The sequence below is a fragment of the Capsella rubella genome, unplaced genomic scaffold, assembly GCF_000375325.1.
Source record: "Capsella rubella cultivar Monte Gargano unplaced genomic scaffold, Caprub1_0 scaffold_8, whole genome shotgun sequence".
In the NCBI taxonomy this organism is placed as follows: domain Eukaryota; kingdom Viridiplantae; phylum Streptophyta; class Magnoliopsida; order Brassicales; family Brassicaceae; genus Capsella; species Capsella rubella.
The window spans coordinates 13,267,003-13,291,643 of record NW_006238916.1 but is presented as its reverse complement, the minus strand read 5'-3'; the positions used below and the strand labels follow the sequence as shown (position 1 = coordinate 13,291,643).

At 40.8% G+C, this 24,641-nt stretch overlaps 9 protein-coding genes across 20 annotated transcripts; 3 read left to right on the top strand and 6 right to left on the bottom strand.

Moving 5' to 3' along the window:
• Positions 1–84: 84 nt before the first annotated feature.
• On the top strand, positions 85–1,924 carry LOC17877207 (amino acid transporter AVT3A). The gene is made up of 2 exons (XM_006279562.2): positions 85–1,089; positions 1,171–1,924. The coding sequence occupies exons 1-2, from the start codon at positions 355–357 to the stop codon at positions 1,717–1,719; spliced, it is 1,284 nt and encodes a 427-aa protein (XP_006279624.1). The 5' UTR covers positions 85–354; the 3' UTR covers positions 1,720–1,924.
• Positions 1,925–2,002: 78 nt separating this feature from the next.
• Positions 2,003–3,409, bottom strand: LOC17876839. 2 transcript variants are annotated; one of them, XM_023785730.1, is made up of 2 exons: positions 3,019–3,114; positions 2,003–2,884 (listed from the first exon to the last, which is right to left on the bottom strand). In XM_023785730.1, exon 2 carries the CDS (start codon positions 2,831–2,833, stop codon positions 2,174–2,176), a length of 660 nt encoding a protein of 219 aa, XP_023641498.1. In that variant the 5' UTR covers positions 2,834–2,884; positions 3,019–3,114; the 3' UTR covers positions 2,003–2,173. The 2 variants fall into 2 exon arrangements, with proteins under 2 accessions (XP_023641498.1, XP_006282200.1); XM_006282138.2 differs by lacking the exon at positions 3,019–3,114 and adding an exon at positions 3,121–3,409 and having other exon boundaries at positions 2,005–2,884.
• A 97-nt stretch (positions 3,410–3,506) lies between these two features.
• Positions 3,507–5,302, bottom strand: LOC17875687 (nucleoside-triphosphatase THEP1). 6 transcript variants are annotated; one of them, XM_023785754.1, is made up of 6 exons: positions 5,037–5,302; positions 4,726–4,820; positions 4,563–4,646; positions 4,403–4,496; positions 4,156–4,312; positions 3,507–3,798 (listed from the first exon to the last, which is right to left on the bottom strand). In XM_023785754.1, exons 1-6 carry the CDS (start codon positions 5,076–5,078, stop codon positions 3,683–3,685), a joined length of 588 nt encoding a protein of 195 aa, XP_023641522.1. In that variant the 5' UTR covers positions 5,079–5,302; the 3' UTR covers positions 3,507–3,682. The 6 variants fall into 6 exon arrangements, with proteins under 6 accessions (XP_023641522.1, XP_006281186.2, XP_023641503.1 ...); XM_006281124.2 differs by lacking the exon at positions 5,037–5,302 and having other exon boundaries at positions 3,538–3,798; positions 4,563–4,648; positions 4,733–4,820; XM_006281123.2 differs by lacking the exon at positions 4,563–4,646 and having other exon boundaries at positions 3,564–3,798; positions 4,733–4,820; positions 5,037–5,291.
• A 36-nt stretch (positions 5,303–5,338) lies between these two features.
• LOC17877345 (heterogeneous nuclear ribonucleoprotein F) lies at positions 5,339–6,756 on the top strand. Of its 3 annotated transcripts, none has more exons than XM_006280867.2 (2): positions 5,339–5,449; positions 5,807–6,756. In XM_006280867.2, the coding sequence occupies exons 1-2, from the start codon at positions 5,433–5,435 to the stop codon at positions 6,555–6,557; spliced, it is 768 nt and encodes a 255-aa protein (XP_006280929.2). In that variant the 5' UTR covers positions 5,339–5,432; the 3' UTR covers positions 6,558–6,756. The 3 variants fall into 3 exon arrangements, with proteins under 3 accessions (XP_006280929.2, XP_023641487.1, XP_023641481.1); XM_023785719.1 differs by having other exon boundaries at positions 5,376–5,449; positions 5,570–6,747; XM_023785713.1 differs by having other exon boundaries at positions 5,390–5,449; positions 5,551–6,747.
• A 126-nt stretch (positions 6,757–6,882) lies between these two features.
• Positions 6,883–10,681, bottom strand: LOC111831473 (phosphoinositide phosphatase SAC6). The gene is made up of 20 exons (XM_023785693.1): positions 10,500–10,681; positions 10,333–10,416; positions 10,104–10,231; positions 9,925–10,016; positions 9,775–9,832; positions 9,622–9,678; positions 9,493–9,526; positions 9,321–9,401; positions 9,067–9,173; positions 8,796–8,882; positions 8,657–8,734; positions 8,460–8,530; positions 8,276–8,374; positions 8,103–8,202; positions 7,918–8,026; positions 7,736–7,808; positions 7,555–7,648; positions 7,377–7,469; positions 7,219–7,285; positions 6,883–7,138 (listed from the first exon to the last, which is right to left on the bottom strand). The coding sequence occupies exons 1-20, from the start codon at positions 10,633–10,635 to the stop codon at positions 7,008–7,010; spliced, it is 1,779 nt and encodes a 592-aa protein (XP_023641461.1). The 5' UTR covers positions 10,636–10,681; the 3' UTR covers positions 6,883–7,007.
• Positions 10,682–10,905: 224 nt separating this feature from the next.
• On the bottom strand, positions 10,906–16,077 carry LOC17876302 (protein GRIP). Of its 3 annotated transcripts, none has more exons than XM_023780493.1 (22): positions 15,919–16,075; positions 15,376–15,779; positions 15,186–15,301; positions 14,852–15,021; positions 14,643–14,736; positions 14,419–14,505; positions 14,219–14,299; positions 13,968–14,093; positions 13,652–13,760; positions 13,479–13,558; positions 13,161–13,289; positions 12,986–13,086; positions 12,694–12,827; positions 12,509–12,606; positions 12,297–12,416; positions 12,118–12,145; positions 11,937–12,010; positions 11,742–11,813; positions 11,626–11,673; positions 11,448–11,553; positions 11,315–11,373; positions 10,906–11,230 (listed from the first exon to the last, which is right to left on the bottom strand). In XM_023780493.1, exons 2-22 carry the CDS (start codon positions 15,746–15,748, stop codon positions 11,102–11,104), a joined length of 2,334 nt encoding a protein of 777 aa, XP_023636261.1. In that variant the 5' UTR covers positions 15,749–15,779; positions 15,919–16,075; the 3' UTR covers positions 10,906–11,101. The 3 variants fall into 3 exon arrangements, with proteins under 3 accessions (XP_023636261.1, XP_006281524.1, XP_023636268.1); XM_006281462.2 differs by having other exon boundaries at positions 11,952–12,010; XM_023780500.1 differs by lacking the exons at positions 10,906–11,230; positions 11,315–11,373 and having other exon boundaries at positions 11,457–11,553; positions 11,909–12,010; positions 15,919–16,077.
• A 1,675-nt stretch (positions 16,078–17,752) lies between these two features.
• Positions 17,753–18,611, top strand: LOC17875203 (thiosulfate sulfurtransferase 16, chloroplastic). The gene is made up of 4 exons (XM_006281269.2): positions 17,753–17,877; positions 17,993–18,066; positions 18,155–18,279; positions 18,369–18,611. The coding sequence occupies exons 1-4, from the start codon at positions 17,789–17,791 to the stop codon at positions 18,441–18,443; spliced, it is 363 nt and encodes a 120-aa protein (XP_006281331.1). The 5' UTR covers positions 17,753–17,788; the 3' UTR covers positions 18,444–18,611.
• Positions 18,612–19,207: 596 nt separating this feature from the next.
• LOC17875034 (bifunctional nuclease 2) lies at positions 19,208–21,649 on the bottom strand. Of its 2 annotated transcripts, none has more exons than XM_023782558.1 (10): positions 21,281–21,649; positions 20,858–21,073; positions 20,707–20,759; positions 20,560–20,616; positions 20,372–20,437; positions 20,213–20,284; positions 19,943–20,064; positions 19,776–19,867; positions 19,647–19,686; positions 19,208–19,559 (listed from the first exon to the last, which is right to left on the bottom strand). In XM_023782558.1, the coding sequence occupies exons 1-10, from the start codon at positions 21,546–21,548 to the stop codon at positions 19,505–19,507; spliced, it is 1,041 nt and encodes a 346-aa protein (XP_023638326.1). In that variant the 5' UTR covers positions 21,549–21,649; the 3' UTR covers positions 19,208–19,504. The 2 variants fall into 2 exon arrangements, with proteins under 2 accessions (XP_023638326.1, XP_006280762.1); XM_006280700.2 differs by having other exon boundaries at positions 19,958–20,064.
• An 893-nt stretch (positions 21,650–22,542) lies between these two features.
• LOC17877331 (ankyrin repeat domain-containing protein, chloroplastic) lies at positions 22,543–24,627 on the bottom strand. Its single transcript, XM_006280458.2, has 7 exons — positions 23,920–24,627; positions 23,736–23,812; positions 23,556–23,654; positions 23,382–23,480; positions 23,208–23,306; positions 23,034–23,132; positions 22,543–22,943 (listed from the first exon to the last, which is right to left on the bottom strand). The coding sequence occupies exons 1-7, from the start codon at positions 24,602–24,604 to the stop codon at positions 22,818–22,820; spliced, it is 1,284 nt and encodes a 427-aa protein (XP_006280520.1). The 5' UTR covers positions 24,605–24,627; the 3' UTR covers positions 22,543–22,817.
• Between the last annotated feature and the right edge of the window lie 14 nt (positions 24,628–24,641).

Below are 24,641 nucleotides of genomic sequence, written 5' to 3'. Positions count from 1 at the left end.
GTCATAAGTGTTCATTAAAAAAAAAAAAAAAAAGAGTTTGGTTGAAGCCAAAAAAAAAACATGTGGCGGTCGATACACTAGGAGTCAAAAACAAATATTCAGAGGTTTTTATAGTGTAAGCAATAAAATGTTTCTTAAATCGATAAACCCCAAAACAGAGCCAATGAGCACCGGTTTGTATCTCTCTTAATTAATTTTTAAAAGAAAGATAGAGAGATAGAGAGATATTTAATAGTTTTGACCACACAAACTACAACACAGCCAATTCCAATTCCATTTCCAGAGATCGATCGTGACTGTGACTCTCGCTCCTCTCGGTTCTTCTTCACTCTCGATCAGTCAGATCTCGTCGGCATGAGGTACGAGCAGGATGCTGGATCGTCCTCCCTCTCGCTGCCTTCGGGATCTTCCTCTCAGTCGCTGCCGCCGACGGAAGACACTCCTCTTTTGGGGCCTCGCACATTGTCTTCGCAGCCTAAAACCTTCGCTAATGTCTTCATCGCCATCGTCGGCGCCGGCGTGCTCGGACTTCCGTACACCTTTAAGAAGACCGGGTGGCTCTTGGGCCTCCTCACTCTCCTCTTCGTCTCCTCTCTCACCTTCTTCTGTATGATGCTCCTCGTCCACACCCGCCGGAAACTCGAGTCCCTCTCCGGCTTCTCCAGCATCACTTCCTTCGGAGATCTCGGCGAATCCGTCTGCGGTCCCGCCGGCCGTCTCGTCGTCGATGTTATGCTTGTCCTCTCGCAATCTGGCTTCTGCGTCAGTTACCTTATCTTCGTCGCCACCACAATGGCCAATCTCCTCAACCGCGGCACCGAGCATATCCTAGGCCTCGATCCTGCATCCATTTACCTCTGGGGTTGTTTCCCCTTTCAGCTCGGTCTCAATTCCATCCCTTCTCTCACCCATCTCGCCCCTTTGAGTATATTCGCCGATATCGTCGACGTCGCGGCCACCTTGGTGGTTATGGTGCAGGATGTTTTCATCTTCCTCAAACGAAGACCTCCCTTGAGAGTCTTTGGAGGCGTCTCTGTTTTCTTCTACGGATTGGGAGTCGCTGTGTACGCTTTTGAAGGGATCGGAATGGTAACAACGTTAGCAGATCAACCACAATTCCTCTCTATTGCCTCTCTTTGCTAAACTAAACTTGCGGTTGGATGTGAACAGGTTCTGCCACTGGAGCTGGAGGCCAAATACAAAGACAAGTTCGGTAGAGCGCTGGGGCTAGCCATGGGCTTAATCTCGATCATGTACGGTGCGTTCGGGCTGCTAGGCTACATGGCTTACGGCGAGGACACGAGAGACATCATCACCACGAACCTGGGGACAGGAGTGGTGAGCACTCTGGTCCAGCTGGGTCTAGCGATCAACCTCTTCTTCACATTTCCCCTCATGATGCACCCTGTATATGAGGTGGTTGAACGCCGCCTCTGCAGCTCCCGCTACTCCGTCTGGGTGCGCTGGGCCACTGTGCTGGTGGTCACACTCGTGGCCCTGCTCGTCCCTAATTTTGCAGACTTCTTATCTCTGGTGGGGAGCAGCGTTTGCGTTGTGCTGGGCTTTGTCTTGCCATCCCTTTTTCACTTGCAGGCTTTCAAACACGAGTTGAGCATCACAAGAATAGTGGTCGACGTTCTTGTTTTCCTCATTGGTGTTATTATAGCCATTACCGGGACTTGGACTGCCGTACACGAGATCCTGACATCCAAGGCCTGATTTTCTTCTATTGTTTTATTTTTGTCGGTGTAAAAAGAGAGAAGCATTTGTTGTTACCTCCACTCCAGAGAAACACGGCTGCATTATTGTTATTCTGTTACTCTCCTTACTTGTGTATTGTTGAGTCTTTTTACTCTATTTGTAAGAAAGACCCATGAAAACAAATAAGAAAAAAGCATGCTTAGAATCATGCGTGATTAAAGTAGTGGTTTGAGATCATATGACATCGGATTAGCTAGCGGAAAGAGCTCCACAGCTGTGATATGTGGAAGTAACAGGAACGTCCGGCCACAAATAAAAAAGGTTTCAATAATTGTGTGTGTTTTCTTATGTATTATTTTCATTAGCCTCTCCAATCTCACTCGCTTTCTAAAGGGACTTGATCATATACAAACACCATTTGCAGCAAATAGACCCCAAGGAAAAAGAAATAAAAAATTACAGAAGCAAAAAATCATTTGGACTTTGGCCGCCCCCTCTTTCTGGTCACCTGAATCCCTTCTCTTGCTCCTTCTCCACCTGCAGCTGATCCGTTCAGTCTATCGGTATTTAACTCCATGCCAAGGCCATCAAAATCCATCCCCTTGGAAATGACATGCTCTGTATTCAGCCTCTCCCTTGAGCCTAAGGGAACCTCACACTGGTCGTTCTTATGCTCACAACTCACAGAGGAGTTTGGAATTGTGACCTGACTGACGTCTCCTAGTTGCAAGTTGGAGGGTAATTCGTCATTCTTTGAGCACAACAAGTCAGCAGCAACATGCCTCTTCATGTTGTCCCTACCAAGACATGCGTCTTGGACAAGGCCCTGGTTAGGAAAGGAGGCAATCAAATCTAAAGCAGTCTTAGCGGCAGCAATTGCTCTTGCTGCAGCGGCAGCTTTCTCATCTGCAGAAGCTCGGGCGGCCTTTGCAGCTATAGCAGCAGCCGCAGCAGTTGATCTTGAGGCCTCTGCAATCTCCTGAGGAGTCAGATCTGGGTTACTCAAATGCGAAGCTAAAAGAATGTTAAGGTGGTAATCAACATTGGTGGAAGGATGTGGAACTCCATTGTTATCATCAGACGCTTTTGCCAGAGGAGGCATTCGGGGTGGCAGCACATTGACGCCTTCCATGATTAATATAACACATACAAAAGCTGACCCAAACCTCTCTACTCTAACAACCTACAACACAAAATGCCTACGAATTAGATCTTTACCCGGAGGTCAGAATGTTTCAGATACACAGTTCATCAGTATAATAATATCTTTGACAAGGAAAAATCAAAATTCAGCAGTAGAATAGAGAGTGGACCAACAAAGAGAGAGAGAGAGAGAGAGAAGGCGACATCTAACTTTGGCAAATAGAAAGCAAAGATGCATTTCCCGTTTGGAGTAAGATTAGACTTTGAAGGGTTTACCTTGAATGCGCCTGTGCTGTGGAGAAGAAGGCCGAAACTAGGGTTTTGGTTGAAATTCTGAAAAACTCAGCAGAGACGTTTCGAGACGCATTAAATTAAAATTATAAAAAGACCAAGATAGATAGACACTAGATAGATAGATAGATAAAAATTAAAACGCCGTTTGCCGCTGGACAGGATTTGGTTCTTGGTCGCACGCTCCCTCGTTCTTTTCGGATTTCCTGCCATCCACTCTATCTACGTCGAAAGTGCGTGTCGTTCCGTTTCATTTCCTGCCTTGCAAATGTTTGATTTTTTTTTTTTTTTTTTAAATATAATTCTGAAGTAGTCAACTTTTGTATTTTACGTTGACTACTAACGATTTCTTTGAATGTCTGTATTGCATCTGTATGTATTGTTCACGGTTTTTGGGCAGAGTAAATTAATATTTCTGGTTAGAAACATAAATAACCACATACATTTATATCATTAACTAAATTAACGTAGAGAATGATACGAAGAAGAAAACGTAGATGCTTTACAGGTTGATCGAAAAAGAGATGAGACAAGCTGCAAAACCTTTCTAGTGATTCGGCAGCCATCCAGAGAAAACGTCAAAGATATATTTTCTCATTGAATCTCTGTTATTCGCACTCAGATTGATTACGGTCACTCCCGGTTGGTTCTTCAACCTCGCGACTGCAGACAACAAATGATTTTTTTTAAAGGAAATAGATAGTGAACGCAATGCAGCCTGCCATCAGGTTTTCGAGACTGCACGCACCAAACGAGATATATGATAAAAAAATATCAATTGAACAACCACGCATAACTAACAGAGGAGGATGACACAATACAAGATGGACTGACTACTCAAGAGTGAGAAAGTTCCAAACAGTTTTATAGATGAGAGAGAAGGCAATTTGAGTCACCATTGGCACCAGGATTGGAGACAAATACAGGCTGAAAATGATTCTAGCAAAGAGATGAAACCCATATGATTCCTCATTATGTTTGATTCCAAGAAAAAAAATATAAGATAAGAGAATTAATAACCTCCAGGAAGATCTCGACCAAATTTTGAGCTAGGAATGGAAGCAAGAAAGGGAATGTTGGATTCCAAAACCTTGAGGACAGCGGGAAGAAAGGATGGGCTAAACATCTCCATCTTGCCAACTTCATCAATGATGAAAAGATGGGTGTCATCTTTGACCTTACAAAATAAATCAATGGTATACCAGTTAGTGTCCTATATAATAATCCAAGATATTAATACCAGTCAAGGGAATGAGGTGTAAGAAACCTGTAGCTCAGGCAATGCTATCGACTCAAAGGATGCAATGTCCACTTTGTACTTGCCAACACTAGGCCATGATGATGATGTCATCGATCCTTGACTGCAAAAAGAGAACTAGACTAATTGTGAGAGGAACCTAGTGAGTTAAAGCTGGAGGAGGATGGACCTAGAAGCAGTAGAAGAAGCAAGCAAACTTGTGCGGCCATCCAAGGTGACCACTTGAAAACCAACCCTTTGTCCTCGTACCCTCTTCTGGGGGGGGGGGGGGGATAAATATATCACAAAGAAGAAGAAGACTTGATAAATTGATGTTAAAAAAGAGGGAGAGGAGCTTACGAGTGTAGAGACCCTGGATCTTTAGTTTGGGGTTGGAAGCCCTCATCATATCGACAACTCTCATGATCAATGTGGTTTTCCCGACACCCTGCAACATAAAGTGAAATCCACCATATATATATATATATATATATCGAACTGGAAGAGTGATAGGCAAGTGACTAGACTGTATATACCTAATGGTGAAATCATCGAATGTTATCAAATGGTGTGGTGAGTGATTCTAAAACAAACCCTAGAGGTGTTCATGGAGAAATAAAAGAGATCTTATCAAAGAAGTGCTTGAAGAGAAAGAGAAGCTTACAGGAGGACCGGTGACAAGAAGGCATTTCCCGGTGGCTGCCATTTTTGCAAACTATCCAAATCCAACACCATTGCTGCTTACCGCTCCAAGAGGCAATTTTGTGCTAGTGAGTGAGAGCGCTTGAATGGGAGGAGAGTAGAGGATGGATCTGCAAATCCCTCTGACGTTGGGCTTCTTCTTTTGCAATGCGTATGGGCCTAATTAGAATATTGAGCCGTTATAATGGGCTTTAGACTTTCGAGTCCTGAATACTTGATTTATTTAGGGCTATTTATTTTATTTTATTTTATTTTCCCCCTTTTGTGATTGAATTTTCTCATTTCGACGAAACAAAACCGTCGAGACTCGAGAGAGAGAGAGGGAGAGGAGACCTTAGGCGTCGAGCAAGCAGGTCTCATGTACGGATCTAGAGGGTACGTATTCGATCGCTATCTTTCTCGTTGAAACAGTCATTCTCCCGTTGAAACTGATTACGTTTATAAATCGACTTCTTGTGTTCGATTTTCGAATTTAGAGGATTATTATTATTATAGGAACAGGATCTGGAATGATCCATGAGCTACTACTGTCCCCTCTGTAGTGTCATTGTTCGTTTAGGTTGGGTTTTTATTTGTTTCATGTTGTTGTATAATTATAAAGAGCGAAGAAATAGATATATATATTCCTTCCTTAAGTCCCATAGAGAAAGGCAAGTGTGGGTTGGGTCTGGTAAATATTAACTGGTTGAGTTGGGGGATCTTTTTTCCGGGTTTCTTGTTTGATAATTGAAGGGCCATGTTTGGGAGCGGGGGGTACGAGGTTGGATCAAAGAGACAAAGAATGATGCAATCCAATCCCTACTTGGCAGTTGGCAGCGGAGCTACCAGCTTTCCACCTTTCGGATATGGTGGCGGATTCCCAGTTGTTCGCCTCAGGGGTCTTCCTTTCAACTGCTCTGACTTTGACATCTTCAAGTTCTTTGCTGGCCTCGACATTGTCGATGTTTTGCTCGTCACCAAAAACGGCAAATTCTCCGGCGAGGCCTTTGTCCTGTTTTCCGGGCCTATGCAAGTGGAGATTGCTCTACAGAGGGACAGGCAGAATATGGGCAGGAGATACGTGGAAGTTTTCCGCTGCTATAAGCAGGATTACTACTATGCCGTGGCTGCTGAGGAGGGAACCTATGAGTACGATTTCCGTGTTAGCCCACCTCCCGCCGGGCCATCCAGAGCAAAGAAGTTTACTGAGAAAGAGAAGCTTGAGTACACAGAGGTTTTGAAGATGCGAGGCCTCCCTTACTCTGTCAACAAGCCTCAGATCATTGACTTTTTCAGCGGGTTCAAGGTTATTGAAGGACATGTACAGGTTGTGTGTCGACCCGATGGGAAGGCCACGGGGGAGGCATTTGTAGAGTTTGAGACGGTGGAGGAGGCAAGGCGGGCAATGGTTAAGGACAAAATGTCTATTGGGTCAAGGTATGTGGAGTTGTTTCCAACTACTCGTGAAGAGGCTCGAAGGGCTGAGTCCAGGTCTAGGCAATGACTCTGTTCTTCACTATGTATCATTATATATCCTTTGGACTAATTTTGTTAGGTTAAACCCAAAATGTCCATTTGTGGAATCATAGGAATGTATGACCCCGTCTGAGTTCAGTTTCTGCCTTGTGTTCATGATTCGTTTCCAGTTACTGTTAAAAATTAGTGACATTATTCGAATAAATATGTAGCTTGAATTGGTTCGAGCGAAAAGGTGTAGGGGAGCTAACATGAAAGCATTAATGGGTGAGTGAGGATGCCTAACGTTCTACTCATGTATGCTTATATAGTTATATTCAATTTGATCTCGCATTATGAAAAGAAAAGCACAATTGGCATTAATAAACTGAAATCAATTAAACTGAAATCAATTAAACGATCGCTGTTGAATAATGAAAATGTAACGAAAGGAAACAGTGGGCTCCAATTGCACGAAGTTCAAAGGCAAGCTATGGCTTCAAGATCTGGGCTTGTGCAGACGAGGCCGGTTGCAGAAGATCCGGCCGTTGGTCCTTACTAGTGCCGCGACAGCTACACTGATGCCCGCCCAGACCAATGAGAAAAACAAGTGCTTATAACCACGCCCAACTGTATCCAAACACACACTACCTTTGTCAGCCTTTACTGGCCGCATTTATTCCTAAACAAACTTCAGGGATCAAGCTTACCTTGTTTTACAGACATTGTTGCAAACCATAAACTGATCAGGACCACTGTCAATGCCACTGGAAAGTTCTGAGAAATGAGAGATATTTTGATATCAGACCATTATATCCAAAGTAAGTTGCCTCGAATAGTTGAAATATATTATCTGATGATTGTTTACCGCTACAGCCTCGAGACCTCCCTTTCGAGGCACAGGATTCATGTCTCGGCTCACAGCAACTATATAGTGCCCATGCACAAGATCAATCGTATCCTTTGTAGGAACCAAGAAGATGATAAAATAGTCAGTTGAGGTTGAGGTACGAAGTACTCGTAAACAGCTAGTTAGAGCCACTAACCTGCTTAGTTCCATCAGCAAAATTGTTCAGGTAGTAGCGTGCGAGGGCATTCCAGCCATCTTTAAGCACTCCTTGGACAGTCCTTTTACCATACCTACAATTAAACAAGTTTGAGGTAAGGCATGTGAAACCACTTTCTCTAGGGAACTTATGTACTCAAGTCCAAGAGGCAAGAACGTACCTGACAAAGTCTCCTTTAAGTGCAGGGGTGCCTGAGTACTGAATGCTAATGTCATCACCGTGATTAGCCCACACTGAAGGCAACATAAGCAACAGATATAATTGGGTTTAAAATTGTGTATCTAAGAAACTTATTTACTAGTGCAAAACCACATCTCCTAGAAAGGAGAATAAACTACTGACATATCTTATAGCATTCGTCAAAATTTTGATGCGAGCTTATAGCTTCTTCGGCACCGAAGACACCAATCCTTTTGAGTTGAAGTTCCAACATCTTTCGGCCTATCATGCTCTGCATTTTGGCAGGAGGATGAGCCCAGGGAAAAGGCAAAGAGACGAAGGATGTCTAAGAATAGTTTAATACTAGCCTGGGTGACATTTGTACGGTCTAAGCAATCTATGCAGTTTGTTCGCACAGTACCAAGCTGCTCCTTCATTTTCTCAGCCTTTTCATTCAACAAAAAGTACCTGTGTAATTAAACCTGTAGTAAGTTATATTATGCAAGAGTAGATGCCAGGAAATGTACAAGGAAATTAGTACCCGTTTTTCTCGAGGAAAGCCTCAATCTGCTCATACAGAATTGCTAAGCGCTCAAAGTGAATATGCCCACAGATGTGATGGAAATCAAAGTGCAGGTATCTAGAGGATCAGGCGCATCCTTGAGTAAGTCAGTTGATAATATCATCATTTTAGCAGCAAGGGTGTTAGAAGAACGAATAGCTACCTTACATCATCACCAGTGATGTGCTGCATACAGCCTGCAAACTTCTCGCTTAAGCGCCCCTCACCTCCATGCTGATTACAAAATAATAAGAATTTGAACTACATCTTTGCCTTTCACTACTTATATTTACTGATCGGAGGGCTATAAAAACTGAACAGCAAACAGGGGCTGTCAAAATTAATCAAAAGGATATGCACCTTATTGACAAGATCAACCGCCAAAACTGATCCATATTTTTTCCTTAGGTCCAAAAAGTGACGCTCAGCTATCCTCGCCTGTCATGGAGGTTACTTCAAATACTATAAAGGGAAATGGTTAGTTACAAATCATACTCACAGCTTCTTCAGGTTGGACAATCTCAAACTTGGGCTTGTACGTCAGATCAACAATTTGCTCCCACATAAAAGGCATGGATCCTCTAATCTGCAAAATGTCAAACAAATGGTAACTCACACAAACATAAGTAAAATCATCTGACCCAAAGAAGTATGTGAATAAGTGGAATGGATCTATAAAACGACCAAATATTTTGCAAGTCCCGCAAACATGTTGTCAACAATAACATGAACAAAGATTGGTAGGGCCTGCAAAGATGTAACAATGTCACCTGAACAAATGATGATGTGTATCCGTTCATGCGTACAATTTGCTCAGTCTCCACAAAATTAGCAACATAACCATCAGAGTCAGCTCCTCGTCGCCACATGCGCGTACCTTGCAAATGTCGAGAAACACAATCACACAAGGCATATCATCTGGATTCAAAACTTGAAGCTAAAGATATCTGACCAGTTTTGTTGAGTGTAAAATGGAACCACTCGAAAATATAAGTGGTCAGCATGTTTTGGGAGAAATGCATACCATTTCTTCTAGTGCACCTCCTAGCAATCAGAGTTATGTCGACGATATCTCTTCCAATCGCTGTTTGAAAACTACTGAAACGTGATTCAGAGTTAAGGAATATTGTCTAAACCCACGATCCACCATAACCATGCAGTCAGTGAAACAAGTGAGATAGTAGGTAAAAGGATATTCCCTTGAATTACTGGAAGCAAGAACTGATCAAGCTACAAAATTGAAACAACCAAAGGTGATACATTATGTATTTTGCAGTTACAGAAAAAAATAACAGAGAAGTGAACTGAAATAAGAGTTCACCAACCTTGTTGTCGATAAGAAGTTCCAACATATAATTGTTCCAAAGAAATCTAGGCTCAGCCTGCCAAGAAGATTCAAAAGCTAGCTAGCTAAAATTTCAATCCATCCACGAGAAACAAGCAACAAGGGCAGACTGTAAATCGTATAGGACACCTACCTGTCTCCACAGAGGAAGCGACTTAGACTCATCACCCAAATCATGCAAGCGCTGAGCACTGAAACAAAGAACAAACATAAAAGACACACATGACATGATTAAGCAAAAAAACGTGAGGTCTTTTCCTCTTTCCTTGCAGAGCGAGCGTACCTAAGAGTCAAGTTAATTTCATATGAGAAGTAGAGACCAGTTGTCCTCTCAGCGACACTTAGCAGCCTAGAGAAGTCTGTCTCCATCTTTATCTGCAGAAAGCAGTTTTGAGCGTTCAGCTCCATTAATTGTTGCTTGCAGTGCTGATACAATAAGAGGAAGATGGAACGCGGAGTCACCTGTTCTTCAGGCAAGTTTTTAACTGAATGATCGCAAGGAAGAACCTTGAGCGAGTTGATTTTGAATATAGGATGGCCCAGAAACGAGCCAACAGATTCGCTCTCTGTCACAACTACCAAGTAGGATCCTGAAAATCAAGTATATGAAATTTGCTGTAATTGGTTCAATACGAATTGAAGACATTGGAAAAGACAAAAAAAAAGAAAACAATGGTCGATAGGATCAAACCTGCCAGGAGCTTCAGCATCCCAACCACACCGAAAATGGAACGTATTTTGGGGACGCGCAAAGAGTTGCATTCTGCTACTTGATCTGACAAAGAAAAGTATTTTGTGTGCGAGAGAGTGAGAGAGAGCAAATGATCCGAAAGAGAGAGAGGCAAACAGAAAACGCACCAATGAGCTTCATGGAGCCATCAAGACGACTAATGTCCAAACATGATGCTCCTGAACCATCGGTTGGCTCGATGACGTACTGATCAGGGAATTCCCATAAACGCAAGCCAGAGTGTAATTTGTGTTTACCCTCCATTGGTTTCGGGCAAGAGCAAGTAACAACACTCTAGTATCAATCAAATCACCTTAACCTCTGGATTATTTAACGAGATCAGAACAGAAACTAAGGCCCTTGAGGCAGAGTGTGAGTGAGACCCGTTCAGATTTTTTCCGTACTACACGGGTTGACCAATATACAAGTCGACATTATTATTTTTTATTTTTTTATGTTAATTGTTTTTAGTTTTTACTTACCTTTTTTTTTTTTTTTTTTAATAAAAGAAATCATTATTCCGATAATCAGCGGTTTCGCTTGAAATAATAATATTACTCCATTCATGGCCCAACTCAACTTACTGGTGCTTCTTTTCTTTACAATAAACAACATCTAGACAAAATTGTTATTTCACTTTAACATTCATTACACAAAAACGAAGGACTTCAAACACAACTCATATGTATCTTGGCCCAAAAGAATGTGGTAGCTCCCCTCCGCTCCCCTACTAGGAAAACGAGAACCTTGAGAAGAGTGATAGACCTGAACCCTCACTTGCCGGACCTGGAGTCGCCTCTGTAGTTGTTGTCGTTGTAGTTGTTGTGGAGCTATGGTAGGCTTCCTGACACTTGCGGATCTGCCATTTCCATCACAACACATGGTCAGTTAGGATTATTACAGCAATATAAAGACACAGGACGGTCCAATTTTAAGATCTAACCTCCTCTGGGCTGAACTGAAGCAACATCCCCACTACTGGTAGTAAAGCCTCTACTTCACCTGCAACCATCACATGTTATTTTACCCCTACAACATCTAGTTTGCGAATCCACCTTCAACATCCAGAGTTTTACCTGTTTCTAACAGTTTTAGTATCACATTCTTTAGGTATGTCATATCTACACCTTCTCTCTTCTGGTTTCTTTCCATCTCCCTCAACTCCGTCTTTAGCATAGCTTCCTGTAATTAGCATACCCCCAAAGTTTGAAATAAGACCATACTGGCAACGCCACCAAGCTAGCAATTTTATACCTGTTGACTATGCAGACGGTTTTCGCGCTCAAGCTCCTCTATTTCCTCCTGATTCAGAATGTAACAGTTAATAATGGCAACATGGACAGAACCAGATTAAAATCAATTCTACACACCTGAAGAGCTAAAATATGGCGCTGAGTCTGTGCCAACTCTTCTTCTCTCTGAGCTTGTTGCCTTGCCAATATCTGAGATTTAAATATTATGTGTAATGGTTAGCTCTCACTGATTGTCCCCTAGCTATTACATTTGAAAGAAATTAAGTTTTAGGATTAAAGATCACTCCTTGCTCCGACAAGCAGATGGCTAACATTACAAAGTCCTACCAGAATCTGGTGCTCTGCTGCAGAAGTACTCAAGTTAGATACATCCTGCTGTTGGGGCTCTGTACACCGTTTGAAGATATTAAAAGGTTAGTTGATGACAGGCAACCCACTGATTCATTCTTTAAGAAGCCCTGCTATTAAATGGTATCAGACAAACATATCGTACCTGTGTTGTTGTTCCCATAGTGGTGAACCTGAGAGGGAGATTCGTTCCACATAGTGCAACATGAAGAGTGATAAATTCATGTGAAAATTAAATGAAAAGTTACTAGCAAAAGACTGATTAAGAAAAAAAAGAAAGACAAGTAAGATAATACGCAAAAAAAAAAAGCACCATAAACGTACTACTGGTTTTGCTTCTATAGATTTTCGAAGATTTTTATTCTCATCCACAAGTCTGGATATCTCTTGATCCTTCTCCTCAATGAGTCTATCTGCAAGCTCACGTACTGATTCATGCTCCTCCTGTAGGTATGTCAGATTTAAAAAAAAAGCATCGGCAAGCTTTCTTATGAAACCAGAGTACAAATTAAGACTATAACAAAAAAGTGATTTACCTTCAGTCGTTTATTCCGCTGTTTGGCATCTTCTAGTTCTTTTTCTACACCCTCTGCAGAGGAGGCTTCATTTTGAGCAGTTAAAGCTTCACATCTTCCTGTAGATTTACTATAACCTTTTAGGGAGTGAATTTCAATTAATGACAACTAATTAAAAATATCGAATTTTTATTTAAATCAATTACGTCGCCAAGTTTCTTCTAAAACCCGAAGGTCTTCTTCCCATGCTTGTTTCTCTGCCTGATTGCGAGCAACGGTGGACTCGAGCTTCAATTCAAGACTTTTAATCTGCTCCCTGGCATCTTTAAGTACTCCAGCTCTGAAATGGATATGATATAAAAAAAATAGCTTAGACGACCTATATATGTCTGAAGAACTCCACAAAACAGTTCTCAGTTTTTTTCTTGGGTAAATTGAGGAGAATGAGCAGCCAACCTCCGGAATCAAACATGAAAATTTTCCAGTGTGGATAGATACCTTTCGTCAAGTTCTTTCTCAAGACTAGCCAAAGCACCCTGAAGATCTTGCTGTGCCCTATCCCTCTCTGCAGATACCAAATATACTTCTTTTTCAGCTTCCTAACACCACCCAAAAATATAATTAGTTAACAAACATCTAAAATAGCTCCATCGAAATAGTCTAGATAACTTACCTTTAGAGCTTCCTCAAGAGATTTTATCTGTTCAGAGTCGTTAGCTGCAGCCAGCTCCATGTCCTTCTTTTGCAGAAGTGCGTGAGCACGGATCTTGTAAGAAGAAAATTCACTTTGGAGACGGTTGATCTGTGAACCATTACAAGTAATTCAATTTGGTTAAAATGAAGACAAGCTCAGCAGAATATTCCTTAAAGCTCAAAATGGCACTTTGATTCCATGATGATTCATGTTATGTCGTTAAAGAATGGACGACTAATAAATCTGTTCTTACCAACCAAGCTACAATATTTCTTAAAAGAGAAAAAAAAAATGTACCTCTTCTCTTGCACCTTTGAGTTCAGCATCTTTTGTGCTTAGCATCTGGGTCTGCATGGACATTTCAGATCCCAGCTGACCTGAAAAATTATTGGAACGAATTTAAAAAAATTACTGACAAAAGTAAAACATAACTAGAAAAGTGTCAACGTTTCATGAACTACGTAAATTACTTCTCATTTTAGCCACTTCGATTTCGGCCTGTAAGTAATTGCTTTCAGCAGTTTCCAGTTTAGATTTAAGGGCATCACATGAAGCTTCCCAAGTCTCCTTTTCCTTTTCCTGGAAGAACAACAAAAATCCATGGCTTCTAAGAATTACAACATAATAAAATAGAGGAATATATATGGGATAATCATGCTGTCTGATGGAACTCATTTGAACACTAGTATGCAAAACAATTTCTTAGTATAGGAATGGGAAACAATAACAAAGGAAAATTGGGATCAGAGAGTCCAGGGAATCCAACTTTTTATAAATTTCACTTACATTCTCCTCTTTAAGGTGTGCAAGCTCTCCTTTAAGAGTTTCTGCAGCAGCCCTTAGCCTTGCTGATTCGCCAGTTGCAGCTGCCTCCATCTCTGCAATTTTAGATTCCTTCTCTGCAAGAAGTACCTAAAAGAGGTTGTATACTTGGTGTGAAGCATGTACACTTAATTCAAATTACTCTCTCTTGCTCATTTGAAAACCAAAGAAAATCAACAAGTAATGGAACTAAAGAATTTGGAAACAAGACTAACCTGAAGCAGCGAAATGTTTTCGGCTGCTTTGTCCCTCTCAGATAGAGCATCTATGACCTGTGCTTCCAAACTCTCTACGTTCTGTCAAGAAGTTGGAGAGAAGAGAAAACCATGGATATCAATAGTGGACAATGAAAAAAGACAATGGTGGCTCATAGCATATAAGTAGCAACAAAGTTACACTGATGCTGAGTGACTACCTTTTGATGTTTGGCTGACAACTCAGCAACTGCAGTTTGCTTTCTTTCTTCCACAGCTTGTAATTGCTTTTTCAGGTCCTCCAGAATCTAGGATAAAAGCAAGTAAGCATATGAAGCAGACTATACCCGGCCATCCATCCCTATCTCTCTCTGTCTCTCCCTACAACTCTGTTTTTTTTCTAGTTATTGCAGACTATTATTACAGAAAATAAAAGAGATCAGACCTGGTCCTTGTCAAGAAGTGACTGTTGCAATGTCTCTATCGTATTTTCTTTAGGCTGCAATGAGCTGCGTAGCTCCTCGATAGTGTCCCTGAGCCTGTGCATGGGAAAATAAAAATAAATGCAAGTACTCGAAGTGTGGGAAAGATGACATTCATTTGAGACAATTCCGAATAAAAAAAGAATAAGAAGAAGGATAGTTAAAAGGCTACTTGTTATTGGCACTCCTTAGTTGTTGCCTCTCAGCATCCATTGCTTTCAGTGCTTCATTGGCCTGTTGCCTAGTGCGTTCCAGCTCTTGTTGCATGGATGAGTGCTGAGAAGATGCTCGTTCAGCTGTATCGTTCAGTTCCCGGAAACGGGCGTCGAGATCGTCTTTTTCCTGAAGATAGCAATAAATACCATTGAGAGATCGAGTATGCGCATAGCAGCGAAATAAATGTGTTAAATGAAATTCGGAAAAAAATGTAGTTGTAAGGTGGAGGTGGTAATCGGAAATCACAAATGTGGACAACAGAGAAAGTAATCTACAGATTGGGCACACACCTTTTGGATTTCTTGAATACGCTGTTTAGCCCTTTTGTGAAGCCTGGTGAATTTGGCATCCAGGTCGGCATATTTCTCGTCGCGCTCTTTGATTTCCTGGTCCAGTTTCTGTTGAACTAGACCAAAAGAAAAGCACAAGCTGAGAAAATGGAAACAGTCTCTCTAGAGGTTGTTAAAAAAGATGACTGACCTTGGGACAAGTTAGTGGCTTTTGCATCAGCCTCAGAGTATGCTTCCCTTAGATGCTCTAGAGCTTGCTCAGCTGCAACACGAGTTTGTTTCTCGACATCAATCTCTCTGCTCAGTGATGCGACTTGCTGGTGAAGCTGTATAAGCTGAGCTGAGTCCGCTTCAACTAGCTCGGTTTTGTGGTTGGATCTACTTGGCTCTACAAATTGGGATTTGAGAAAGTCATTTTCTAATCTCAGTTGAGAAATCATCTGGAGTAGCTGATCATGGTTCTCAAGCGATCCATTTGCAGTCAGATTCTCATCAGACAAGTCCTTTTCTTCTTGCCCATGGCTCTCCTCCTCCACATCACCAGGTTCCTTGTCTTGGGACATGTTCAGAAAGATATGAACCCCCACCCGAGAGCTGGTGATTGAGTAGAAAATGATGTAAGCGGAGAATTTGGAATTGAATCAACAATCAAAATAGGAAGCAGTGTAAAAGGCAACTAAAAGAAGAGGATTTGATAGTGTAATCAATCGAACAAAGAGGCAAGCAAGCTTACCTATAGATGGACGGAGGAGGGGTCACAGGGAAGCAGAGTGAGATCGCAAGCTTTCTCGATTCCGAAATTGGGATCGGATCTCTCAGCCCCGCACTCCTCCCACAAAAGGTCAAAAACGTCGTCGTCTCTGTCCCGTCCACCAGTGACGGTAAAACAAAACAGAATGGTAAGAAACTTTATAATATGATTTGTGTGAAGGGTGTTTTACTAATGGGAAATATGCATTCAGAACACTCAACTATTTAAGTATTATATGCCAAACCTTATAACTTTTAATAAGGCACCCACCGATCCCGTGGCTAAGACCATCTCCAATGGTTTTTGCTATTTTCACCTCTATTATAGAGTAACTCTATAATAGAGTTGACTTTTGCTCCAATGGTTTCCTCTATTTTTTCCTCTATAATAGAATATTCCAAATAGATTCTTTTAAAATCTTAATGTTAACACCATCTATTTATAAAAGTTGCAAATTAACCCATTTACTTTAACTTTTATAAATTTTTAATAAAATAATTATTTTTATTTAAATTAAACATTTATTATAAAAACATTATATTATATATTATTTTTAATGAAAAGTACATCACACTATATAAAAAAGTAATAAGATACTAGATTCTTAACCATCAGCATAAGTGTATTTTTCCCACAAATGATCAACTAATGTATTTCGAAGTGAGAAATGAGCTTTTTATCTTTTATTTTTCTGAATCGACCTAGAAACTCTTGGAAACGAATATCATCATCTTCTGCTATTTGGACCGCTGGAGGTGGAATTTCTCTTTCAACTTCAATCGGTGCATCGAGATCACGCTCATCCTCAATTATCATATTATGTAAAATTATACATGTAGTTATTATGTCATGTAACACATTTTTTTCCAAAAACGTGATGGTCCTTTCAAATCAAAAGTATTAAAGTAATTTAGGAGAATATTAAGTAATTTTTTTGGTATTAAAAGTATTATTATGGAATAAATGAAAAAATAAAATCTTTTTTTCCTTCAATAAAAATAAAATCTATTATTTATATATATTAACTTTTGCAAATGGTAGTCTCAAATTTTAGAATATTAAAAATAAAATCTATTCTTTATATATATAACTTTTGCAAATGGTAGTCTCAAATTTTAGAATATATATTTATATTGAAACCTTTAAAATATTTTATATTATTATTAGTTATTAAATATATTTATTTTATTTATTTTGGTCATAAATAAAAGAAGTTTGAGATTAAAAGGACTATTTTGTAAGAAAATAGTTCACCTCTATTTATAGAGGAAAAAATAGAGTTCCTCTATATATAGAGATAAAAATAGCAATCTCTATAATAGAGGTGGATATAGAGGTGGGTTGGAGCAAAATTTGCTATAAAATAGAGTTTAGAGGAAGAAATAGAGGTGGGTTGGAGATGCTCTAACACCTTATCGGTTTCCGGTTTCTCGGAACCTTGACTGGAACAATCCAGGTAGTCTTTAACTCTTAATGTACCACCTGATCTCATCCAAACATGTTTTTTTTTTTTATATAAAGTCCCATCCAAACATGTTTACTGATCAGTGGTCACTATTACGGAGATATCACAACATATACACCTTTCTTTGGCTAATTGGTTAACCAGCAGGATTAACAATGGTTATTGTGGCCCATATATCAGAAGAACACAGCGATCACAATCATGGCAAATATATCAACACCTCTTTCTGATGTATCTATTATTCTAACGGCAATGGTTTTATTGGGCTAATTCAGCACCTTTAATATTTAATAAAATACGGCCCAATGGATCAACCACTTTCCCAAAAAAAACAGCATAAATAGAAAAAGATGAGGGAGAGAAAAAGGTTTTTTTGTCCCACTAGCAATGGCGGAGGAGAGAAGAGTCCCATCATCGGTGTCGGTCACAGTCGCCCACGACCTTCTTCTAGCCGGCCACCGCTATTTGGACGTCAGGTAACTAACGCAATCTTTCTCTTTTTGATATTTCAAAGTATCATCATCAACATACATAGCATACTCTTGTAACGACGAGGGATACTACTGTGTATAATAATAATATAATATATAGGACTCCAGAAGAGTTCAGCCAGGGACATGCCTGTGGGGCGATCAACGTTCCTTACATGAAGCGAGGAGCATCAGGTTATTTACTATTAATAATTGTTTTGGGTTTGATTACTGTTATCATTTGGTAATAGCGTGGTCTGTGGTCACTTTACTTGTGAAGCAGGGATGTCAAAGAACCCCGACTTCCTGGAACAAGTCTCCTCCCATTTCAGACAATCCGACGACATCATTGTTGGCTGCCTGAGCGGGGGTAGATCTTTCAAAGCCACCGCCGATCTTCTCGATGCAGTAAGCTCTCCCTCCACAAAGTTGTTGTATTCTTCTGACTTTTTTTTTATTTTTCACTTTGTTCATGATATAACTAACATTGGTTGCAGGGTTTCACGGCGGTCAAAGATATCTCCGGTGGCTATACTGCCTGGGACCAGAATGGTCTTCCTACACAAGACTGACTGATGGCCAGTCACCACCACCATCATCTTTAAACCAATAATGTCCTTATTTTATTTCTTATCTTCTGCTTCCTTTATCTGATACCTTGGAGAGGGGCCTGCCTTATCATCTGTTGTTCCCACGACTCTTATTATATATAAGAAATGGTTGTGTTGATTGCATCGAAACGTCTGTTTTATAAAATACACTTATAATGTATATAAGAAATGACAAAAGAGGAGCATCCAGTCACGTTGTTGTTAGATGCAGCAGAAAGAAGGCAAATGAAATGGGGGGAGCATCTCGGAGTTGTATATTCTTTATATCGAGAAAAATGAATCCCTACCTGCTGAAGACAATATTATATCTCTACAAGATTTACCTTAAAAGTCGATCTGATCTTGGCACATGGATTGATCCATGCTGAGAAACATATATAATACTTTGTATGTAGATCTCATACTGAATGGTCGATGAGTTAGTCAAAAAGAAAATCCGAGTGAGCCAGGCCAATATCAGAGACTGTCACAAAGAGAGTATCTGTTTTGTAGAAGAAACAAGAATGGAAATGGGAATGTCTATAGGGGATGAAGAGGAAGGAGAAGGAAGTGAATCTTCAACTGCAACTCTGTCAAGCATTTAACAACTCTGCTACTCTCAATGCACCAAAGCTGGGCCACCTCATTCATTTAATCCTATACTATATACTATATTCAGTTATTAACTAAACCCGAAACCAAGTGAAAAGAGAGAGTTGGAAGGAAGCCATTAAGTTACACCATCGTTTCATGAGAAATCATTCACGTTTCTTATAACTTACTGCTTTGTCTTCCACAATCAGCAACAACCACATCTGAAAAGAATGCATTTCATTTATTTTTCTTCCATTTACATTTTACACATTCCCTTCTTTCATTTTACCCTCAATTACGTGGTGCGATACTATTAATCTAAGTGCTTCCTCTCAGTACATGCCATACCCTCAATCTAAGCGCATCTTATATTTCTCTTCTCCATACCCTTTTCATCACACTTGCATTCTTATCTACATTCATTTGCTTTCTTTGCTCCTATTCTTTCTCTACTCATAGCTCTCGCTCTCAGGAGTTGCTTCACCCTTATTATATACAGCAGAGCTGCAACAAAAAGAACTTAATATCAATGTCTCTTCATTAGTGCCTCTCAATTGGGAGTTCATATGTCACCAATAATTGCCTACTGACCTCGAGTTCTGCAGCTTCTTCAATTTGTCTCTCCACATCGCTGCAAAAGTAATACCAGAGAGAAGGAAAAAATAATGAGGAGTCTGTAAAGCACACAGAATATAGAAGCCATCCAGAACAGTTTTATACCTGCATCGATGTACCTTTCCTCTTTGGAGGCCAAATCCATATTCCTTACTAGTTTAAGCTCTTCTGATAAAGGATCTGGTCCCTCGGGAGCGCTGAACAAGAACACCCACCATGTGGTTAGCAACTGTGAACAGAGTGAGACAGTGCAACAAACCCAAGATATTTACCAACAAACTAAAAACCTGTCAAGTATAACATTGAAAGTAGGCTTTGCGCTCTGCGATCTGCCTCCATAACCAATTTTGATAGCCTCTTCCAGAACTATTGCTTTATTCACATATATTGGAGCCTGTCATATGACAAACAAAAACATGTTATGGCAGTATTCAAACGTCAGCAAGAACATTAGAAGATTCCAATGTTAAAGAAATAGAGAGCCATAAACGAATTATGAAAGGAACAAACTGATGGAAGTAATGTAACCCCGGGAAGCATACCTGGCATGATCTTGCTACGTTGATGGCATCTGATGGCCGTGAATCAAAGCATATAACATCATTGTCTCCTGGCTGCAGGATAGATGGTCAACTGAAAACGTAATAATATTTGAAAAAGAGTTTCGTAGCTAAGAGGATGTTTGCAGTCTTTCAAGTTACCTTGCCAAGACATAGACTTGCATAGTAAGTGTTTACAACTCTACTTGTAAGCTTCACCATTTTAACCTGTCAATAATATAGTACACCTTGTTGTTAACTAAGTAGGGGCCAGCAAGCTATACATGCTCTAAATGGAGGTTATAATACAGTTAGAAGAAGTAACAGGTACGCTGGTAACGATACTGTACTTCATATCCAAGTTTGTCAACAACAGCAGACACGAACTGGAACTGATCAGGGCATTCCTGCAAGATAGAAAGTAAAGAAAAGAAAAAGATGAGTTGAAATGAAACTGCAAAGATGAAAAGCGAGCGTAAAACACGAGGAGGGGAGACCTCAGTCAGGCCTTGCAGTGGTACTTGTAAGAGTTTCTCAACAGCAGCATCCCCTGCAAGTGCAAGTGAAGAAAAAGTGAGCAACAGGTTGATAAGATAAAAGAGAGGGAGAGAGAGAGGATCGGATGATGAAGAGTGAGAGATTACATACCAACAATAACGGGAAGCAAGTAGTCACCATCACAGGAGATCTTGAGAAAGATGGTGGGGTGTTTGAATTGACGGAGAAAGCCGAGTCCAATAGGGAGAACACCAAGGCTGGATTCACTAGCTCTAACAGCAAAAGGAGGCAAATGCCTAGAAGTGTGCCACATTGAATCTTGGCGGAATCCATCATGTCTCCGCATTTTGTAATGCATACTCGTCTCTGTTATTTTTGTAATGCCATAAGAAAAAACCAAAATGCGTAAATGAAAGAGATCGACAAAAGGGAAATTATTGGGAAGTCCGAAACCCTAGAAAACCGAGACAGGGGATGGGTGGGGAAATCAGTAATCAGATTCAAATATGGAAAATGAGGAAATCAAAAAGAGAGAAGGAGACACATTTGAAATTGAGGGGGAAAAGGGAGGACCTGCAACGAGGACAGAGGCTTGGAGAAACTCGAGATCGGGAGAGGTAGAGCTTCCGTGTGAAGAAGAACCGCAACAAATAGGAGAAAACTTGGGGGAGCGATGAGAGCGAAGCGATCGGAGGTTCAATGGGGTGCAACAGCGAAAGGAGGAAGAAGGAGAGGGTGAAGTGGAAGATGAGACGGAGATGGAGCGAGAGAAGGCCGTGGAGTCGGATAAGAATATTCCCAGATCGGACGCAGGAACAGCAGCGAAGGCAACTCCGGGCATGTTGATTTCTTTGGTGATGGTTTCAGACAGAGAGAGAGAAATAAAAAGTGAAGCAGAGCACAAAAGTAGAAGAAGAAGGATGGAGAGACCGAGAGAGAGAGAGAGAGAGAGAGAGAGAGAGAGAGATGAGACGTCAATGGATAATGGCTCTTTTCTCTCTTTACCGGATTTTATTTTATTTAAACATAACGACGATTACATGTTGGTGATGATGATGATGATGATGTGGAAAGGATAAGGTTATGATGATTATTCTTAAACAATAACTTTTAGCTCTAAATTCTAAACTAAACACGTGGAAAGTTACAATCATACTATCTCTAATAAAGTAGTAAAAAAAAAGTTATGGTTCGGTGATGATCCGCATACGCTGCTGCTGCCCCCCACCCATCTGCCTAATTTATCTGGTAGGCAGACAGATAGACACTAACAAGTAAAAACAACCGTTAAATGATTCCAGTTGTGAAATTTTATGATCTGCAATGTAATGACTGTTAAGCGTGCCTTCAAAGAAAGCCATATGCTGAATATTTCATTTCTCGATAAACTGTACATACGAATATACGATATACAATATACTTGTTTTTTTTGGGTTTTAAGGATTTTGGCTTTTGCTAATACAGATACAGTTGGTGCCAAAAGCATCAAAACCAAACCAAAAAACGAGTAAACAGGAAACACCGACCAGATGTGCAAAAGCAAAGTGGTCCAGTCGTAATTGCGTCGCGTTCTAGAAATATCCCACAGGTTTTGTTGACTTCCTTTTAGATATTATTATTCACCACCTCATCTGAATTTTAAATATCATCAGTTCCTTCTTTCTCTTATACTTTTTACGCGCCGACACTACTAAACTTTTGGATTATAACAAAACAACATTTCAGTTTGCTTAGTGTACATCGTCCAATCTGTTTGCTGACTCTATCTCGAAGCCTCAATAGTCAAGAGTTACATTACATTCAATCCGTTTATCTCAAACCCTACCAAAACCAGCTGTTGAAGTTTTTATTTTATTTTAAACTATTATTAATGAATACATTTGTTCAGTCTTATAGTATTAAGATATTTCTTTACGATGGACCAAGTTGTGTGATAATATAACAAAAACAAAACCAAAAAAACGATGGATAAGATTAAGAAACCCAATCTGTTGACCTACTCGACTCCGAGCCGAGGTTCCAATGCCCTTTCTACCTTTGTCTCAATCTCCATTTTCCAGTCCTCCCTTATAAGTGAGTTTGCTGCAATTAATACGACTCTTTTATAGCTTCATCTGTCGTTGTTACCAATCTTTTTCTGTCTGCTACGAGGAAACTCTTTCAACATCTTCATCACCTCATACGTCCTTGTCTCTCTTCCAAGGTAGAGGCAAAGCCCAAGCGGAGTTAACCCGTCCTGGTATATATCGTAAAATAAAACAAAAATCGGTAAATGCTTTCAGAAACCAGATATCGCGATGAGGGGTAGGTATAGGCGGGAACTAGCCTTGTTCTTCACTTCTACGTCCGCCCCTTTTATCAGAAGAAGCTTTGCAATGTCGCTTCTTCTGGCCTGAACTGCAACATGCAAGGGAGTCCACCCGTCCTGAAAACCAAGTGCCAAATTGTCAACCAGCTGATCACAATGAACTTTGTCTACAATGAATGCCTGACATCATACCCTGTCTTGAGCGTTTATATCAGCGTTATACAGTAGGAGAAGTTTTATTGTGGGAGCCGATGCTGTTTGCACAGCATAGTGCATCAAGGTTGCACCTTCCTATGATAAACCAAAGGGATCAGATCCCGCATCTCAAGCGCAAGGGAGATTATAATTATAATGACTAGGACTTACATCATCAAGAACAAATGGGTTTGCTGATTCCCTCAGCAGGTAGTTAGTAATAGCCTGCTTTTTACCAATTATTGCTCGGTGAAGTGCTGTCAAACCGCCCTAGATGAAAACAACACTAGATAAAGACGCCCGCAAACATAAACAGCAAAAGCTTCAAAATTTAAATCCACATACCACGTCGGTTGCGTTGATATCAAGATTGTGCTTTAGCAAAGAATCAACAAGATAAAACTCTCCGCATGCTGCTAGTGTATGAAGAGGAAGCCATTTTTTCTGAAACACCAGACACACATAATAGTAATTCATAAGGGACGGACTACAATAAGATTCATTTACTTGGAAGGGTGGACTTACGGAGGTGGCAACTGCTAGGTCAGGATTCCGGCTATTAAGCATAAATTTTTCTTCTTGCGAAAGCAGCTTCCGAGGGCCTGCTCGAATCATTAAGCCCTTACTATTCTTTCTCAATTGAAGCAAGAGAAGGAGACAAGCGAGTGCATCTTAAAAATTGATTAGGTAAGGCAAACGGTAAACCTACCGTCGGATTTATTGCCACTGCTGGGATCGTACTTGTCACTATTGAAGAACTTGGTAACGTGGTCGAATCCCTTGCCGTAGACAGCCCATCTAGGGTTCTTAGGAGCCACTCGCTCGCTAGAAGATGTTACAGCATCGCTTGAGGCTCCATCGTCGGAGAGATTTCCCGGTTTATCGAGAGTGACAGGCCTCAGTTGAGCCAACTTGGCTTCCTTATAAGTCAGATACTCATTCAAGTCGACGTTCCTCAGCGGAATCAGCCCTTGTCTCTTCTTCTCCACTCGAACCCCGAACTCCAGTTCCTGCGCAATTTTGCGTTTGTCCTTCTTGGTGAGATTCACTTCCGCCTGGATATCCCTCCATTCCTCCGGCACGAGGTTCTCGGGCTCAATCTCGGATTCTTCTAGTCTCTTGGCCCCGCCTCGCCGATTCTTCTTGCGCTCCTGGTGAGAAACCTGGGTGACCTCCTTGTGAAGGTAAGGGTCTTCGAAGACGCCGTCCTCGTAGACGAGACAGTCACCGACGATGAAATCATCGCCGGCATCGGGGAGGATCGACGTCTGAGAAGAATATGAAAGAGAGCGTAATCGTCCGGGGAAAACCAGGGACTGAGGAGAAGGAGAGAGACGAGAGGGAGAGGGAGAGGGGAGGAGAAGAGAGATGGTGTGTGGTGTGGCGAGCTGCATTATCGGAATCTTTTGAGGATGGCGGAGCTTTCTTTCT